At 37.3% G+C, this 18,796-nt stretch overlaps 2 protein-coding genes across 2 annotated transcripts; one reads left to right on the forward strand and one right to left on the reverse strand.

The window, feature by feature from the left end:
* The first annotated feature begins 1,635 nt into the window (after window positions 1–1,635).
* rtf2 (replication termination factor 2) lies at window positions 1,636–16,761 on the forward strand. Its single transcript, XM_017408968.3, has 9 exons — window positions 1,636–1,798; window positions 2,042–2,136; window positions 2,644–2,737; window positions 2,864–3,003; window positions 3,735–3,813; window positions 12,099–12,209; window positions 12,324–12,378; window positions 13,926–14,000; window positions 14,384–16,761. The coding sequence occupies exons 1-9, from the start codon at window positions 1,730–1,732 to the stop codon at window positions 14,569–14,571; spliced, it is 906 nt and encodes a 301-aa protein (XP_017264457.1). The 5' UTR covers window positions 1,636–1,729; the 3' UTR covers window positions 14,572–16,761.
* Window positions 5,765–10,355, reverse strand: gcnt7 (glucosaminyl (N-acetyl) transferase family member 7). The gene is made up of 5 exons (XM_017408966.3): window positions 10,068–10,355; window positions 8,770–9,017; window positions 7,519–8,260; window positions 6,706–6,801; window positions 5,765–6,336 (listed from the first exon to the last, which is right to left on the reverse strand). Exons 2-5 carry the CDS (start codon window positions 8,974–8,976, stop codon window positions 6,086–6,088), a joined length of 1,296 nt encoding a protein of 431 aa, XP_017264455.1. The 5' UTR covers window positions 8,977–9,017; window positions 10,068–10,355; the 3' UTR covers window positions 5,765–6,085.
* Window positions 16,762–18,796: the final 2,035 nt, after the last annotated feature.

Below are 18,796 nucleotides of genomic sequence, written 5' to 3' on the forward strand. Positions count from 1 at the left end.
GCTGCGGGGCTAAAGGGTCTGGCTCTATTAACTAGCGCCAATGTAAACAAAGCAATTCCTCCTCAATTAGAAACACTAAATGCATTGGATTCGGTGCAATACCAGGGCTTTTCCATGCAATTAATGCTGCCTTAGTATCCCACTAGCTGCTTTGAGTGGCTGGGATGGCTAAGAGATATATAGTTTCAGTTCAAGGCCAGTCACTGGAAGTCTGATTGGGCAGGTTGGACTCATCATGGAAGTATAAACATGAGGTTGGATGGGCGCTTGGTGGTTGGGGTTTTCTTTGGGTCAGTCATGGAAAAATCTTCCAATTGGACTGACCTCTCGAAAGCACATGTCTTAATGGGTAGCACGAGAGTCTGTCAGGGAAGGAAAATTGGGGAAAAGTTGCATTTCAGATATATAAATTGAACAAAATAAGAGCACAGATGGTGTGATTGTTACAATGATTATATTTTTATGGTAATAGTTCAGTAAAAGATCATTGTTCCAGTCCTCTTTCATCCAGGGTGAATTGTGTGTTTCTGGCATGTGGCTTTGCACGTTCAACCTGGGGTGCTGTACTTTCTCAAAGATAGTTTGCTAACAGAGCTTTCACTCCATTGCCTCTAATGAAAATCCATACTAAACATTTAGCTCTGTGTGAGAAAGGGGGGAAATTCAATAAGACACATAACGCAATTTATAAATTACAGGAAGAACCAATCGAACCAACAGACAAAATGGTGAGGTGTTTCTGTGTTTATGTTTGTTAATTTTGCTCTATTTTGGGAGAGCCCATTTAACTGCCTGAGTGAGGTAAGTAAAAAGAGTCCGAAACCTATTTTCTCAATCAAAATGAAGTGTAGCTTTGTGCTTTATTCATCCTTCTCCTCCACACAGATTATCAGTCATGCCGCCAGAGATGTCTCCACTGAGGTATTCCCCAAACTAATGGTCGCTCTTGGACAGCACCATCGATAGTAAACTAATCTGCAGCCTGCGAGGCACAGGAAACAGATCTCATTAGCACTCATTGAACTATCTTCCAAGGAAACTTTCATCTTTAGACCACTCTGACAACAGGCCTGAAAGCCAGACTAATGTCACTTACTAGTTCTGACTTTAATGGCTGCCTGAAAATGTCTAATAGATGGATGAGCAGTAAAAGAGTGAAGTAATCCTTGTGAAGTTGTTTTTTTTTTTATTATTATTGTGTGCTGAGGTGTAAAGTATTGTATATACTAACTGGGAGCAAGACAGTTTTATTACTGTAAATGTTCTTAAAAATTATGCAGAACCCACTGCATTTAAATATATATATGTCTATTTTTTTCATCCCATGCTTAATTAAAAATATTGTTGAAGTACAGTAAACAAACCAATAAATATCCCTAAAAGATAAAATCGAAAATTATTTTCGTGCAAAACAATATATAATGTACAAACTCTACATATTTATTGTTCATGCTTCATGTATGTAATTATTTCATATTAAATGGTGGAATTCAAGTGTTCCAAGTGAATCAATAATTTGCGTAATGGTGCCATCTATCGGTCAGAGTCGGACACTACAATTAAAGGGCTGTAATAGCTATTTTCGCCACTAGGTGGCGAGACATGCCGCGGCGCTTAGCGGATGTCTCTGTCGTTGTTTGTTTACAACCTTTAACTTCCTGCCTCTGACCAGCTTTGTCCTTCCTTGTGAGCTAATCGTTTGAGTTTACCCGAAAATTCGTTTTCAAAGATGGGATGTGATGGCGGAACGATTCCAAAAAGACACGAGTTGGTGAAAGGGCCCAAAAAAGTCGAGAAGGTGCGTTATTCTGAAATGTCAAGTGGTTCACAGGAAAGCTGTCGGTTGGTGGCTAATACTAACAAGCTAAACTAGTTACAGACTTCTGATCGTTTGTCTGTATCCTGATTATTAAGCTGTAAATTCACCGAATTATATGCATATTTTCAACTGCTAGAGATACTAAGTATCTGATACATGAGTTTACGGTTAGCTTTCAGGCTAACAACGAAGCTAATGTCATTATTGAACGTCGTTGTCCAGGTTGATAAGAATGCTGAGCTCGCTGCCAAGTGGAAATACTGTGCATTGAGCCAGGAGAAACTCAGACGTCCCATCGTTGCCTGTGAACTGGGCAGGTAAGAGATTACTTATTTTTTCCCTCTTAGTGTTTTAAATGTCATTTCTGATTTTCATTTTTGTCTCACCCTCTGTGTGTGTTTTAGTTGGGTACGTTTATGGACTAAATCTAAACCAATAACAATTATCATTACAGTCGTTTATGATTTCCCTTTCCTGTTTTATTTAAACAACAATATGAGGATTGTGTTTCAAAATAATGCTCAGTCGTGTGTAACAACTTTAATACATCCACTGATCTAGTTTTATTGTGTTTGTGCGGAGCTTGCATGTCACTTACTTAGTTGTATATTATAAAGTTTGTTTTTTTAAACAGACCTTAAAAAACATTTCTAAATTGTTTACTTTTTCTTGATATCAACATGCCAACTAGCTTGTTTTAAAGTCTTTTGCTTCACATTGCATCCCCTGGTCATAATGCATAGAAAACAATGCTCCTTGCAGCCGTTCCAGGAATTGTTAAACAATCCACTCTGTCTTAAAATCTTGTCCAAATTATGTTTCAGGCTGTACAACAAAGATGCTGTTATTGAATACCTTCTGGATAAGACTGCTGAGAGACCCAATGCTGAGGCTGTGGTACACATTCGTGGAATCAAGGTATACAAGTTACAGTGCTGGCAAATAAATTTGTGTCAGTGAAAACACACTTTTGTGCGTATGTATTACTTCTTGTTTCCGAGCAGGAAATGTATTGATCTGCTCATCTGTTTTTGTTTTTTTCAGGATATAAAGGAGCTGAACTTGACTGATAACCCTGAATGGGAGGGAGAGGGTAGAAATACAAAAGGAGACAGATATGAGGACATCCACTGTGGCATGTTTATTTGTCCAGTTGTCGGTTTGGAGATGAATGGCAAGCACAGGTAAACAACATTATTAAAGCGTCTTCTTGAACCTAATAATAAAAGTTAAAGAGACTGAGGCTTTACACAGCAAATACTGTATAGTTTCAAATATGCTCTTTGCATCTTCTTAGCAAGTCTAGGAGCATGTCTCCTTAAGGAAACAGTTTGGTTTTAAAGCTGAAACTGGGTGTCCAATTAAAAATTCTAATGCCACCATTGCATTATGCAATACTTAATGGATTTGCTATATTAATTCTGTACATGTAATAAATTACTATAAAGGTGACTTGTGCATTTTAGTCAACACAGTCTATAAAGAGCTGCTTAAAATAACAACCAAGTGTTCTTCTGATTTTTCAGAATGGTTTACATAAAAATATGTTATTTATTTATTTGTTTAACAATAATTACATTTATTATAAGCTTCTGAAGTCATGCCAGTGACAGGATAACCCAAAATATAGTTTTTAGGTTGACAAAGGGGATGTGCAAACTCAATGCCACTCTGACACATACATGCATGTACATTGATTTATAAAAAGCATTTCGGTATGGGACTGCTACAGATTAAATTTAAGTAGTTCAGAGCATCGTACCAGAATCACTGGACCCAGGGACATAAAAACATTGCTTTTGTTGAATAGAATGTAGATGTTTTTAATCTAATATTCAGGAAATAGACTTGGACACTAGAAAGACTAGAATACAAGAACATTCTTATGTTTCATATGTCAACATTTCTTTTTCAGGTTCTGTTACTTGCAGACCTGTGGCTGTGTGTTTTCAGAGAGGGCCCTGAAGGAGGTCAAGACAGAAATCTGCCACAAGGTAGGTATTATTATTAATACCAACAATATTTATTTTTAGTTTTCACAACACTTTCTTATTGCAAATAAATAATCAATCATGAAATAAAGGTAAGTCATTATGACAACAACATAGTTTCAAATGCACAATCTTGTTTCTAATAAAGAAACATTGAAGATTTTAAAATATCAGTTTTCTGTAAAAGTTAATAAACTGTTTCATGTATCTATACAATTTTGGACCCTTGATATAAGAATCATTTTACTTCTAATATTTAAAAATATAATAGACTACTACTAAAAGTGAACAAAGATCTGATGTGTCAGATTGATTATTAATGTTTAATAGCTTGTCCAGAAAGCTGTTTTAAAAAATGCTGTTTGCTAAAGTGGCTTTAGTGAACTGAAGCACAAACTTTTTCTGTAGTTCCATGAGAAGCAGATAGATATCCTATTTTAATGTATAAGTTTAAGCAGCATGTTTCTTTTTGTGCTTTTTTTGTTGTCATTTGTTTATAAATTAGTTATTCCCACTTGAAGTATTTTCGGACTCAGTAGAAACCACATGGGAATCTCACTAAATCAGTTTTTCAACTTATTTTTGGATCCGACATGTCAGGATTTTGTTTCGTTTTTTTAAAGGCTATAGTTTCAGTTTCCAGTGCACAGACTATTTTGAGATATCAGGCAGCAGATGGTAACCAATCTTCTTTGTGGTTGTCCCAAGTGAAAGCATCTTGGGATCAGTCACAGACTAGTTTTTTTTTGAGTTTGTCAGAAAAAAGAAACCACCAGAGAAGTTTTCTCATGGGAAGTCTGCATGCAAACTCTTAGCTGGTTTAAAGTTGTCACATAGTTTTATTATTTTTATCCTCTGGCATTTTGGCTGCCTGTCTTTGTTTTATTTTTATCCATACTGGCTGTTGATAAATTAGTGCTGATCGTTGTTAGCAAACGCTGAGAACATGGGAGAAAATCATCCTACCTGATCCAGACTATCAACAAAGCAGCCTTCTCTGTTTTATTGAGACTTTTGCTGTCAGAGGATGCAGATTTCCAGTTAGATGGCTTTAATGTTACCCGTTTTGACTGGGATGTTGCAAAAACATGGAAGTCAATTGGGGGCGGGCTCTGCATGGCTGTCAGTAGAACTTGGGCAACAAACTTTACTGTTAGGGAGACGGAGAACTTCTGACTGTGTCATTCAGACCCCACTCCTTTCCACGGGAATTCTCCCAAATAACAGTTATTTTAGTACAAAGTTAACTTCTGGGAAACACGGCAGGGTCTAAACACCATGATGGGCAGAGCTTCCAAGCCGGCATCAGCTGACTGCTTGGACTCAATCTCCTTTGCAGAGGAACTGAACAGGTTCTTCAACAGATTCAACAGGAGTTCCACTCCAACCAGCTGGATTCCCTCAAACCCCCAACACCTCTTTTAATGATATTATTGATGGATTGCTGGTATCTTCCATCCTCCATCAAGTTAATCTGCACACGGCTGAAGGAGTGAGCCACTCAGCTAAGTGGGTCTCCCACTGATCTGTTCCAGTGGTTCCTGGATTCTGGTTATGTTCCCAGTCAGTGGAGGGAATCCCACATCATTCCAATCCCTAAGAAGACTCATGCTAAAGGCCCTAAGGACTATAGACTAATATCATTAACATCAGCTTTGAACAAATATATGGAAAGAGTAGTGTGTGAACACCTGCCTGACATGGTGGCTGATAAACTGGATCCACTACACTTTCTATAATCAAGTTTGAATATTAATTACTAATTTGAACCTAGCTGTTAGATATTCTTAAGATTCAGTTGAAAAAAAAACTTGAATTTTAGGAAAAAACCTAAATCACTCTTTACTCTACCCTCATTTTGATATTTTCCACTATAATTTAAAATAAAGAAAACATTGTTACAACATGCAATACATGAGGAAAGTAAAAGCACATTGCAAAAAATGTCTTTATTGTTTGCATTTTCTCCTTTCTAAAACAGTAAATGTACCAAGAAGTGTGTTTAAAAACTGAACGTCATACAGAATTAAATTATGGACCTAATATTTACATTTTCCAGTCATTTCTGTCCTATGAATGTCTAAATGTAGTGCACATTATTAAAAAACAACAATATTACAGTTTCATAAATAGATAAACACATATGTTTGTAGTTGCACAGTGCAATCATCCAGCTGTCCTCAGCTCTATTTTCTTCTCCTCACTTTGTGGCATAATAAGCCTCTTGTAGGAGCAAACAGCCCATCATACATTGTCTATGATGTCCACAGTGATTTCATGCTCCAGCACTGCTGTTGGAGAAGCCGCCGTCGCTGCTGCTCGACGTATATTGTGCAAATAGCAGCCATGATGGGTCTTCACGAACTGTTGCCTGCCTCAGCACTTTGTTTCTGTGCCACAGTTCCAGACAGTCTAACGCTTCGGGATACGTGTCACTCTCAAACTTATTGGCGAACATGCTGTTTCTGTTGATGATCCATGGAAGATCCTCCAGTCCATAAATACAGATCCCTCGTATATAATGCCCTGGGAAATCATATCAGCAATTTAGGACATGTTCTAATGGTTTTTGTACTTTTTGCAACATGTGTGTTTGTTGATTGGTTTGTATGGTTCAAGATAGGTCTGTGGGCCGTACAAAACATGTTCATTACATTTATTACACAAAATCATTCTCAGATATTGAGATTTCACCGGATCGGTTCTGCCTGTTTTGAGCTCATTTCAGAATGAGTGGTTTTAGGGCTAGGTCACTATTATGCAAATAAGCTGCAGTAGATACCCACGTGGAAGTACAAAAACAGTGGTAAAAAGTGAATTTTGCATAATAGGTCACCCTTAGGTGTGATATGGTACTGCAACACAACAAACAATCAATGTAAATTTTTATAGTACCTTTGCAACCATCGTGTTTTTTTCCCTCTTGATCCCTCCACTTGATCGCCCGGATGTCTCCTTCCCAGCCTCCGTCAATCCGACTGCCAGGAGCTTCTTCATGTAATTAGACAAAATAATTATTATTTTGTGGCAGGACTAACATTCAGAATGAACTAAAATTCAACTCTTTCTGTTTGAGACTGTTTTATATCTCCCAGGCACGCTGATCTGCCTGCCTGTCACTAACTGTTCCTCTATACCATAAACTTACTTATCTTTTTTAAACAGAAGCTGATGGTAATTAAAATAATTTGTACAAACTGAAGGCAGCTGATCGAGGATTGAGAGAGTCCAACATACAAAGCATTACAGTAGTCAAGCCTTGAGCTGATAAAAGCACGGATAACATTTTCCAGCTCAGGACAGTTTAAAAAAAGGTTTAACCTTGGTTAACCTTGTCTTTCTTTCACTGACATTCAGCCTTTCTACATTTTTGCCTGAGAGCACACGTGGAATCGTTTATCCACGACTCTGCACTCATGTACAAACATGTACAATAAAATCCCCACAAATCAACAGTTTATTAAATCTTGGAATAGAATCCACTAGAAATTGAGACAACTGTTGAATAAAATCCTTATTATATTTAGGTGAACGTTAGACAGCAAATAATCCAGGCTGTGGCAGCCGTAATTCAGAGGAGGAGAGTCTGTATTTAACGTTATCTGTTGAAACGTGCTGCAATTCTCATCAATTTTAAACTCAATAATTATAACATTTCAACAATTAAGACTTTTGTGTCTGCGTTCCTTTTTAAAAGAAGTAGGTTACCTTTTATGTGGTTGAGTGTCACCCAGTAGTGTTCATCTGGACTGAATGTGTCTTTGGACCATTCCAGGAGGTCCTGAGCTACTGGGTTCTTCAGAACAAAATCCACAAAAGCCCTCGTGAGAGCATAATATGCTGTTCCAAAGTAAATTTGTAGATTGTGAGGGGGAGGACCTTTTTGCTGTCGAAACCGTTTCGGAATTACAAGCGACCCCGTGACCTCCTTATACTGGTACTGAGTCCTGTACCTCATCGTCTCTGGCTGTTTGACCCCAGGCGTCATGTTGTTGTCTCTCCACTGTTTGCTCTGCATGTACCGCACCAGCTCCAAGTTGCTCTTGACAGGAAAATCCTGCCCACACAAATTGATCACTTTCCTCCAGGCTATCTTTGACTTCAGTAGATCCTTCATGCAGTTCAAATCAGCTTGCAACCGAGAAAACCCAGCATATGTCACGATCTCGCTGCGGCTGGAGAGGAACACATTTGGAAAGCAGCTAACCAGCTTTTGTATGGCCGCCTGGTACTCCCGTGGAGCCTTTGCATCAACGTGTATACAGTAGACATTTTGTGGCATGTAAATGGCTCGCAGCATGCGGAAAAAAAGCTCCATGTCCTTGTGAACAGTGACGATGAAAGCTAAAGGATAGTCCTCCTCTTCACGACTTAGAGGTCTGCTGATAAAGTGCAAGTCTCTCATCAGCTGTGAACACTGCAGATAACTATTGAGGGTGTAGCTTTTGACCTGTAGACACAAAATAACAAGAAATAAAATAATGAAATCAGTTGATACTACTTTTTTAAAATAAAACACAGCTCCATTCTAAACATTCTTATATTTTTCCATCATTTGTCTGATACCCAGTTACACGCATGCTATCTATGTACCGATGCTAAATTTTTATTTTTTAATGGGGAAAATGAATGAAGACATCATTGTTCTCTGTGGTTTACAACATCAAACTGGAAGTCGAAAAAGAATTAAATGAAAAATTGTTGCAAATTTAAACCAGAAGTTTTTATACCCCCCTCCCAATTTTTTATTTCTTCTTTTTTCATCTTCTTTTTTTTCCTTTTTGGCTACTCCGTTTTGCAGGGGTCGCCAAAAGGAGCAAACTTGCATGAAAGATTTACCAAATGTTTTATGCCAAATAAAACACAACCCGAGCTCGAATCTATGAGACCGCCTCACTGACCACCAAGCCACCGCGGCCCTCTTCCATCCCTCCCCATCAACGGGGACCAAACACATACCTGGCAGTCAAGTTGATACCATAATTCTTTGTTCTCTGTGCCGGGCAGAAGAGATCTACACTGAGTGGAGAAGGGTCTGCAGCTCGGAGAGTGGACATACTTTTGCTCAGTTGGCTTTCTAGTCTTCAGATAAATGAATGAACACATAATGACACTCATCCCGAGGCACAACAGGAAGCTGCACTTTGTCCTTTCAAGCTGGAACATAATAGTCCAGTTTCTCTGTAGCACCACCGAAGTTTCAGCTCCTGCAACAAAAATATCCAGTTATAGTCTCGCAAACGATTCTCAGGTCCTTGAGGAATAATAAACGGGGTTAAACATGTAGGCTGTGTCTAATTATTGAAGCTGAAGTTTTTAGTCTAAGGCACCAAATCTGGTCTAATAATATCTGCTGTCTGACATGTTACACTTTCTTTGTCTCCGGTTCCTCTTTCAGACAGCTGTATCACTCTATTAAACATGGGTTTTTAATAAATAGATATTTTAAAGCCCCTGAATTAAAACAAAACAAACAAGCAAAAAAACAGATCTTTTGAATGACAAACATTTTTTGATAAAAATGACACGTTTTAGTGGAACAGGAAAGAACAGGAAACTTAATAATCCCTCAACCTTTTCCTTTAGCAACATAAAAGTGGTTACGCAAGCTGACAGACTACCAGCTGAGTGATTTGTTTCTCCCACCATGGTGACTGGTTTAAGATATCTTGAGCTAAATGTGTAGATATTGGGGATTTTTTTTTTATTTGCTTTGCTGAAACAGTTAACATGTTAACTTTACAACAGATTTAGAGACATTTACTGATTTCTGTTTTTCTGATAGAAACTGAAAATGAGAGTATTAATTTTGGACACTTCATGCTTTTCCTATTTTTTTACAAGTCCAAGATGTCAGTAAACCACATTGACAAACAAATTCATCAGCAGTGCTGGTTTGATTTGACTCGTGATGAGCTTTATATTCGTGGCTTTATTATATCTAACAGATTTTAATATTTTGTTTTGTAAATTTCCTGTGTGGTTTTTCCTAAATATATTTTACTTCTGTAGAAGTAGTTACGCCTCAGTGAAATTTCCCACTTGAGGCTTACGTGCGCCAAAGATGCAAATATCCTCAGGGGAAGGAGATGCTATGGAAATGTGTACAGCTTTAGTCTGCACTTCCCAGGGGCATTATATATTGGTTGTGTCTGACATCTAAACCTTATCTATGCACTAAATACAAATGTGTAACAATTTGTAGTTAAAGTAAGCACAGAGAAAATGGAAAAGACAAGGCAAGGTTAACCACTTACTTTTAAAGCAGACCCGTTTCTGATAGGGAAGTAAAACTTTACACGTAAGCACTTTGTGGGTTCTTGGAAGCTGAAGGTATCCTCTGAGCTGTGCTGCTAAAATCCATCAGAAGTCCTGAGCTGAAAAGAAGCCGTTTTCATTAGCCCCATCAGCAGGAACTCCACGGCAGCAGCAGCTGCAGTGGCTACAACCTTTCTGAGCTAGATTTGGATGTAAAGTTGACTTTGTTGTATCCTGGTGAGTTCCCTGAGCTTCAGTTCTTTCGTCAGAATCATAAAGAGCTTCTTGTTATTCTGTAGTTAGACTCATAGCTGATTAAGTCACTCCCCCCACATTCTCATGAGACAAGATTCATCCCTGCCTGGTTACCAGCAGTAACACCCAATCACACTCATGAGACAGGAACATACTCATATCGTACACACACTCTCCTGGCAGGTTTTTTTTTTTCCACTCTCCTCCCACAATACTGTTTTCTACTTACTTGTGCCTCGCATCTTGTTGTTTCCACTTGTTCTCCATTGTTTTATTTCAAAGCACCTCAGGAATTGTTTTCTTATTTTGCTTTTCTTCAAACCTTATCGAATTCCAAGTCTTCTGTCAACTTAGAGGTGTATATATTGTGTCCGTTCGTTGGATATGTTTGCTCGTTGGCTTGTTCACCATCCTGTTGACGACCGACTGTAATAGGTTTCTGATTTACTCCTCTGTTGGTCTGATCCCCGCGCACCACTGGCCTGTGTCACCTACTTTAGAGCAGCAACCACAGAGTTTGTTTTATCCCTCCTGTGTTGAAAAGAGCGCATGACTGGGGTTCAAACTCACTGCGAGTTGCGACCGCACAATGAATCTCGCGCTGGTTGCTCCCGTTTAATATTGGTGTTTGCGTATTGGTGTGATTTCCCTTTTTTACGAAGCAGTCGTGCTACTTGTGTTATTCTTGCAGCACACAAAGAGAGGGGATTAAAGTTTTTTTGCTGCTCTCTCCCAGTTTGGCTCACCTGAAGCTTTGTTTAATGTTGGCGCTTTGAAAAGAAACGGCATAAAAGCGCCTTTTAGGTCTTTGTTATTCAGCCCGTTGCTGGAATTGAACTGAAAACTAATTTTGTCATCATAAAGGACCCCCTTAACTGCCTCATGTTTAATGTTTATTTTTCTTTTATATTACAATTACAAGTCTATAAAGAGGCAGGAAGATCAAAATGTTTCTAAAGGAGTCCTGGCACAGAAAGTCCTTATGTAAGCGTCGTGTCATGAGCGGGAAAGGCCTTTTGTACAAGTTTTTGTTCCAGCAGAGCTACTCTCTGTATTATCTGTGGGGTGGATGTGCAGTGTTGTACATAATGTTTGATTTGATTTTATTTGATGTGTGCATTGCTAATCAAATCTTCCTGCTTTCGCTCCAGAGTGTCTCCGGGTGAATCAAAAGTGTCTGGGAAATATGAAAATAGCTTCATATTTTCCTATTTGCCTATTCCATCTACCTAAAACCCTGCCACAGATCTTTTATAAACAATATCACATATTTACATCCGTCAGGACAAACAAACCGTCACTTTGCAAGACAAAGTAGAACCACGATTCCCTGTCACTTCTGCTGCTGGTTTTCTTTTTTAAAAAGAAAATAAAGTAAATCTCTTTGAGCCAATACCTGGTGGCAGCTTTGCTTTCTACACGTACAATATTTAAAGACAACGTGTGATCTAGGATAGTTTAATTCTCAGTAATTTGACCATGACATGCAGAAATAAATACAGGTAGGATACTTCTCAGTGTCAGGATTTACCCGAATGTACACAGGATTAATGTAATAATATAGTCTACAACAAGGAGGAAGTTTAGTAAAAAATAAAAACAATTAAAGTTATACTTTGTAACAGTAATTGTCTTAAAACTCCCGATTGATGTTCTGCCCTGCAGCTTAAAGACACATTTTTAATACTAACTGTAATATTTTCAGTATATGGACTGCATTCGTATTTTTGTGTGAAATTCACGGGTTTTATTTGAATTGTCTTCTTCCATTTCAGTGTGGGGACCCTTTTAAAGACGACAACGTTCTTGTGCTTAACGGCACAAAGGAAGAGGTTGAGAAGCTCAGAGAGAAGATGGAGGAGAGGAGGGCAAAGGCAAAGACTAAGGTGAGATTTTTGTTAAATACAAGGTGACGGAATGGTAGGGTGAGCTGTTAAACCCCACACAGCGTTTGTTTTTGTGTGTGTTTTATAATGAGGGTATTTCTTTTTCCTTTGAAGAAGTGCAAGAAGAGCAAGGCAGCTGAAACCGTGTCCACGACAGCAGAATCAAAAGGTTCGTCTGACTTAGTCGTGTAACCGACAAATGCTTTTAGCAGTGACATAAATAAGACCATGCAGCAGAAACATTACATAAAATGCTCGTCCTTGTTTGCATAAAGCTTTGAATGTGTTGCGAGATAATAGCTTGGTGGTAAATCATTTGAGGTCCAGATGATGCATCCATTATCTGAACCTTCACGACCTCCATGCCTTTGTTTATTTTTATTGCAATATTTCTTAAAAGCAAACACTGCTTGTCTACAAAGCATCCAAGCTTCTTCCTGTCTCTTTTATAACCTCTGCTTTGTAAGAATCAGAAAATCTGTGCATGCAGCATGCTTTTTTATTTAGTGCGTATAAAAGCTAAGCAAACAACGCACAAGCATTGTAGTCTGTAGTTAAACCAGTATATGTAACAATAGATAAAATGTGGTGGTGAAGCTTTTTTGTACAGTTTGGTAACAATTAAAGAAAATAACTGACACTACTTAATGGGATCATCTCAGTTTTAGTTTCCATTCCTGGCTTACATGTTGAACGTTAAACGTCATCAGACCGAAGCCGTAGCTTCTTGTTAATCCACATGTTTGAGTCCTGGTGTGGTTTTCCTGTTTACTTCTCACCTTTCTCACCTTTCTCCACCACCACGCCAGATTTCCATCATCTGTAAAAATGAAAAGAAAAAAAAAACACGGTTATAGTTTTGGTCCTGTTAAAGGCATCTAATGTATCTGTGATACAGGGATTAAATTGACGCTGCTTTCAATAAAAAAAGCGAACCAGAACCAAAGTTTTAGCCAATCAGAGCGGAGCAGGACGGGTCCGGTTCGGGCGATGTTGCTAACTTTAAGACTTTGTTGTTATGTTTAGGAACTTTTCAGACCCCTTAAGTGACTGTTTTTCAAAAGAGCCACTAGCAATTTTTCCTGCGTGTTTTTGGAGACTTTTGAAGTGATGTGATTAAGTGAAGAAAAAAAATTTGGTGAAAAGATTTTTTTTTTTTTTGCTTTAGTCGCTGAACTTTTCTCAAACAACATGCTGACACTGAAAACCCCCAAGTGCTCAAATCAAAAGAAGAAGAAAAAATCTCACTGCTGATGTGAAACACCTTGTTTATTAAGGTAGAACGGACCAAAAAATACACTTCTTTTTACAAGAAGTGTTGTAGTTAACTTAAAGATCAATCCCTTTATTATTTTAGTATTTTTGGGTTGTTGATAGTATTCTGTTTGCACAGGTCAAATCGCTGTTTACTTGGCTTGATTTGTTATATTTTGTTGGTTATTTCTACAAAACATTGCATTGTACTCCTCCATTTTTATATCTGCTTTACTCTTATCAAGTTTATTTAAAAGCACCTTTTACAGATAAAAATCACAAAGTGCTTTACAATAAAATACAGTAGAATGAATACAACAAAAACACTACCTGGTTTATATGCTCAGTGGTTTATATGCTAGCTGTAGCCTCACCCAACCAACGTTTTTTACACTCGTTTGTGTCTCTAGTTGCACTGAATGATAATCTGTATCTTACCTGATTCTGTATCTCCTCCCACAGATGACCCACAGTCTTCATCTGTGGATGTAGCTGAAACAGGGTCTCTACAAAACGGAGGCGAAAGCAGCCAGTCAGGTAGGTAAACACGTTTATCTTTTAGAAACAGAATATTTATTTGATCTAACCCTGCCACAGTTGAGCATTCCAGGCTGCATTTAAAAGCTCAGTGCAGTTTTCTTTTATTTATTTGTACTTGTTGATTGACTACATTCATTTTTTTGTAAATTATTTCTAGATTAAGCAAAGTAAATTTATTTTTGTTATTAATATGAGACATTTTAGTGTATTTTCCATCCAAAAGCTGAGAAAAGGGTTCACTTAAGTAATCATTGGAATCAGATTCCTCTCATTTTGAATTGTTGATCATTTCACAGCTGTATTCTCTCTGCATGTTTCATTGTTTCTGTCTCTTATATTCATCCTGCTGCTGTTCCTGTTTTGTACCCATCTCCTCCCAGCTGTGGCCGGACCCTCTGGTGCCTCCAGCTCCACTAAATCCTCCACAGCTTCTGCTACTAAAAGATCCATCCAGGACATGGAGGAGAAGTCTGAGGCTTTTAAATCCCTGTTCACCACACACAGCTCTGCCAAGCGCTCCAAAGACCAGACGTCCAACTGGATCACCCACACCCCCTATCACTTCTAGTAGCTAATCCTCAGAGCAATCAGTTTTTAGGCAGCTCCAGAAATTGTGAAACTATTAAAGATCCTTGTTCTGTAAGACACACACACACACACACCCACACACACACACACACGTGTGTGTATATATACACAGCACCTTGTTAACCTTTAATAAAGTCACCAGTGTGTGGACTCATTCCCAGTTTGCCGCCTCAGTTCCCAGTAGCTCAGAGCTCATTGTTTACAGGTTGTGAACATTTTGTTAACTGATCCCTGAACAGTTCTGACTTTGTTTTGTAACCTAATGCGTCTCTTATGTATTCCCCCACACGTCTGTCTTCGTCCACAGGTGAATTGAGAATTGCTGCTGGGATTTGTTTATCATCTCCTCTGCTCTTCTGTCCCCTGGTGTCCAGACATGGACATTCGGGGACACGTTGGCTTGATTGCTGAAGCTATTAAAAATAAATATAATCAGTTGTTGTTGGATGGATTTTACTCTTCAGTTGTGGAGGGAAAAGGAAAAGTTGGGAGCTTGCTGGCCTTTATCTATTTTTAGGAATTGTTTAGTAACAGAACAAATACTTTTTCTCAAAAGATTTATTTGCATGACTGGCTCTTTTTTGTAGAATATATTTAACAGAATATTTTAGTGTTTAAAAGTTCTGTTTTTTGAAAGTGTGCATAAAGAAACAAAATGCACACAGCAAAAAAAAACAGTAGTTTTAATGTGACTGAGAAACATGCTTTTAACTCAGTCAGTTATTATTATTTTATTATTTTTTTTTTGCTTATTTTAAACAATGGACCACTATTTTTTTGTTGTTTCTTTGAATCTGTCATGAAAGAAACACTCTTCTTTGGGCATCTTTTTTAAAAAAATATGTGATTAAATACTTTTTTTCTTTTACTGTTTGCACTCTAGCTGTCTTTATTACTTGTAACAAATACAATAAAATCATTCAGGTTTTTTTTTAGTAATTTCCTCTATGTTTATTATGCAGACCTATTAAAAAATACTGTTTAACCAGCGAATCAAAGATTAGTTGGGTCTCATAAAATAGTAGAACAGGTCATTTAAAACAATATAAGTTCCATCCCTTGCTTCTGCTCCCACAAATTAGGATGATGTTTCGTAAAGATGTTTTTCTAGGTGTGTGTGTGTGTGTGTATAGCAGAAAAATGACATAAAATGCCCCTTCTTATTTGTTTAATGCTTTGTATGTCTTGTGGAGTAATAGCTCATCTGTAAATAACTTGAAAACAAAGCCTGTTGACATGATTTAGCTAAATATCCTGTTAAATCTTTGAGACTGATTCATTCAAATTGACAAATGATAAATCAAATGTTTTACATATTGTTGTTTTAGATCAAAATCATCTGCACTACAATACAGAGCACATATATAAGATATGATTTTTCAAAGTAAGAGACTAAAGTGGAATAAAAAGAAGGATGGTAACTACATTACCTTCCAGTTTTTCATCATACAGTTGTATATAAACATTTAAATAACCAAACTCCGCTAATGGCTGGAGTTTGTTTCCTATGGTTGAAACTCCCGGTGCATACGCTGTTGTTATGACAACACGTTGAACCGTTTCAACGACAGAAATCACTCTAGAATACATCAAATTCTCAAGTTTCCGCCCCCTTTATTGGGGCATTTTCAAAAAGGTCAATTAAATTGACCTTTTTGAAAAAGGTCAATTAAATTGACCTTTTTGAAAATTTGTATTTCATAAAATATCTGTTTTAAAGTCACAGAATGTTTAAAAACACAAAGAAGAGATTTGTTTCTTCACAAATCAGTCTTTAAAAAATATTTTAAAAGTAATTATAGTATTTTTTTCTATGCATTGAAAAGTGCAATTTTTGGTCTTATTAACTTGCTGAATTTGAGGCGCATTTGGCCCGAAAACACACGGCTGGATACCATGGCAACCACTTAATATTATGCCAAAATATTTTGGGGAAGAGTTAAACTAGCCAAGTACTATTCACACACCCGGTTTCATTAAAATCCATGAGATGTCACTTTCCATGTTTTTTGCAATATGACTGATTTTCTCTGTCAGCTGCTCTTAAATAACCAAACTCAGCTAATTGGTGGAGTTTGAGGTTGTTTGCATGTATTTCTCTGAGTGTGGGAGATATTTTGCTATAATTGGACATAAAACATGAAATAAATGTCTTACCTGGAACACACTATATTTTTTCTTCCCAGTGAAATACTTCCAGTATCAAATGCTCTGAAAGTGAATCGGTTTTTCCAGCAGTTTTTGTTCGTGGGATTTGATCAGATTTTCTTAAATGCCTTATTGCTTCTTTTTTAACATTTATCCACTCAGGCTGATCCTCACGTTTGTAGTTTGATCCTCAGCAGGTCCAGTCTGACGCAGCTTTAAAACATCCTTTGGGCCATAAACGTTACATGACCACTCTGTGTGTTTGGCAGTCTGTTGTTCTATATAGAGAAGTGCAGCTATAAATGTGAGTGTGTGTGTAAAAGTCAGCACAAAAACAAACACAGTCTATATGATTTATGGACACATAAATCAAAATCATTAATGCTAATGATGTTGACAAGATCCTAAATAAGTACTCCCAGCTGTTTCTTTTTGCATGCAGATGGTGTCTTTGGCTCTGGCTGCTGTCACATGGTGCCAGTTTGGTTCTTGAGTTATATTAGCCTTCATCTTCTCTGACAAAATTACAAACATTATACAAAAGAAAAAAAAACAATGTTTAAAAAATGAAATATTTAAGTCACTGAAACTAAAATGCCATTTTTAATTTATTTTCTATAAATAAATAAATGCATATACACACACGCACAAAACACAAAAACATCATCAAGTGAAAGACAGAAAGAGAGATTTGAACTAATTTCTTCTTTTCTCTACCAGTTTCTACCGGTGTTGTAATAAGAGGTTATGGCCACACGGTGGCGGCAGAGATCTCCTTATCTGAGTTAAGTAGCTTTAAGGTTTGGACGCTCTGCCTATAAGAGATAAAAACAAAATACTTTACAGCAGCTTAATTAAAACACAGTGTTTTTACTGTAACTTTTAAATAATATATCAAGCACGCGCATGGGGCATTTCTTAAATAAAACTATTTTAAATGAATTACTGGTTTAAAAGTAGAAACCACAGGAGGGTTTATTAGCGTGTTGTTAGATCAGATTCCGAATTATTTTTCACGGTTTTCTATTGACTCAATCTGAGCAAGACATTTTAACCTGAATAATGAACTTTTACACTATTCAATTCAGTTTTATCGCTATACAATATTTGGTAATGTTGTTCAATTTTGATGTATTTAGACCGTGTGGCTTACACGCTATGAATTAAAATACATTTTTAAATGAATTATGTCTGTTTAACAAATAAATACAAACACAGAAAAAAACTACACAGCTGGTCTTTAGCTAAGTCCCACGAATTTCACACATCTTGAACCTAAATTCACATTTTCCACCTATAGTAAAAGAATATATATATTGTAATTTTGTCCTGTTTTAATAGTTTTTATTGTTCAAATCCTTGAGTAAATTAACTGAATTGAAGTTTAAATTCAAATTAATTGACCTGGACAGGTACATGACTGGATCTGTTCACTTGTTGTGTTTATTGCCATGAGGTATATATAGTTTTAAGTAAAGTAACTGAACTGAAATGAACTCTTTTTTTTTTTTTTTTTTGAGGCCTCTGTTTCTCGGCAGGTGTCGAGCTGCGGATCAGAATATTCTTTTGTTTGTCTGAGCAGGATTAGTAAACCATATTCTCATCCGTGGCAGAGAAACTTTGATGTGTTCACTGGTTTAAAGAGAAGAAACAGCGTTTTGTGGAGATCAGATAACAGGAGGTATTCTCGGTCTTAAAAAGCTTCAGCTGCCTTTGAAAGCAGATTCTTCTCGGTCCGCCTGGGGCCATGTCATTCAGGGGGAGGACTTGCCTCATCTTTAAATTTCCCCAAGTCGTTTGTCCTTTTTTTGACACTTGCTTTTTAATTCGCCAACAACGGATTTATCGGTTAAACATTTTAATTTTAGACTTCTGAATCAGATTATACAGCTTTTGTTATTCCCAAACAGTAGCTTTCATTTATTTCTTTGAAATCCTTGTTTCTCATTAACAAAAAGAAAAGAAAAGAAAATAAATAAAGTCCACTAGCAGAAGCAAATAAAAGCGGGGTTTTATCTGTGAGCTTCGATCGTTCTGATGCCCCCCACCCCACCCCC

This window comes from Kryptolebias marmoratus, linkage group LG4, assembly GCF_001649575.2.
Source record: "Kryptolebias marmoratus isolate JLee-2015 linkage group LG4, ASM164957v2, whole genome shotgun sequence".
Taxonomy (NCBI): domain Eukaryota; kingdom Metazoa; phylum Chordata; class Actinopteri; order Cyprinodontiformes; family Rivulidae; genus Kryptolebias; species Kryptolebias marmoratus.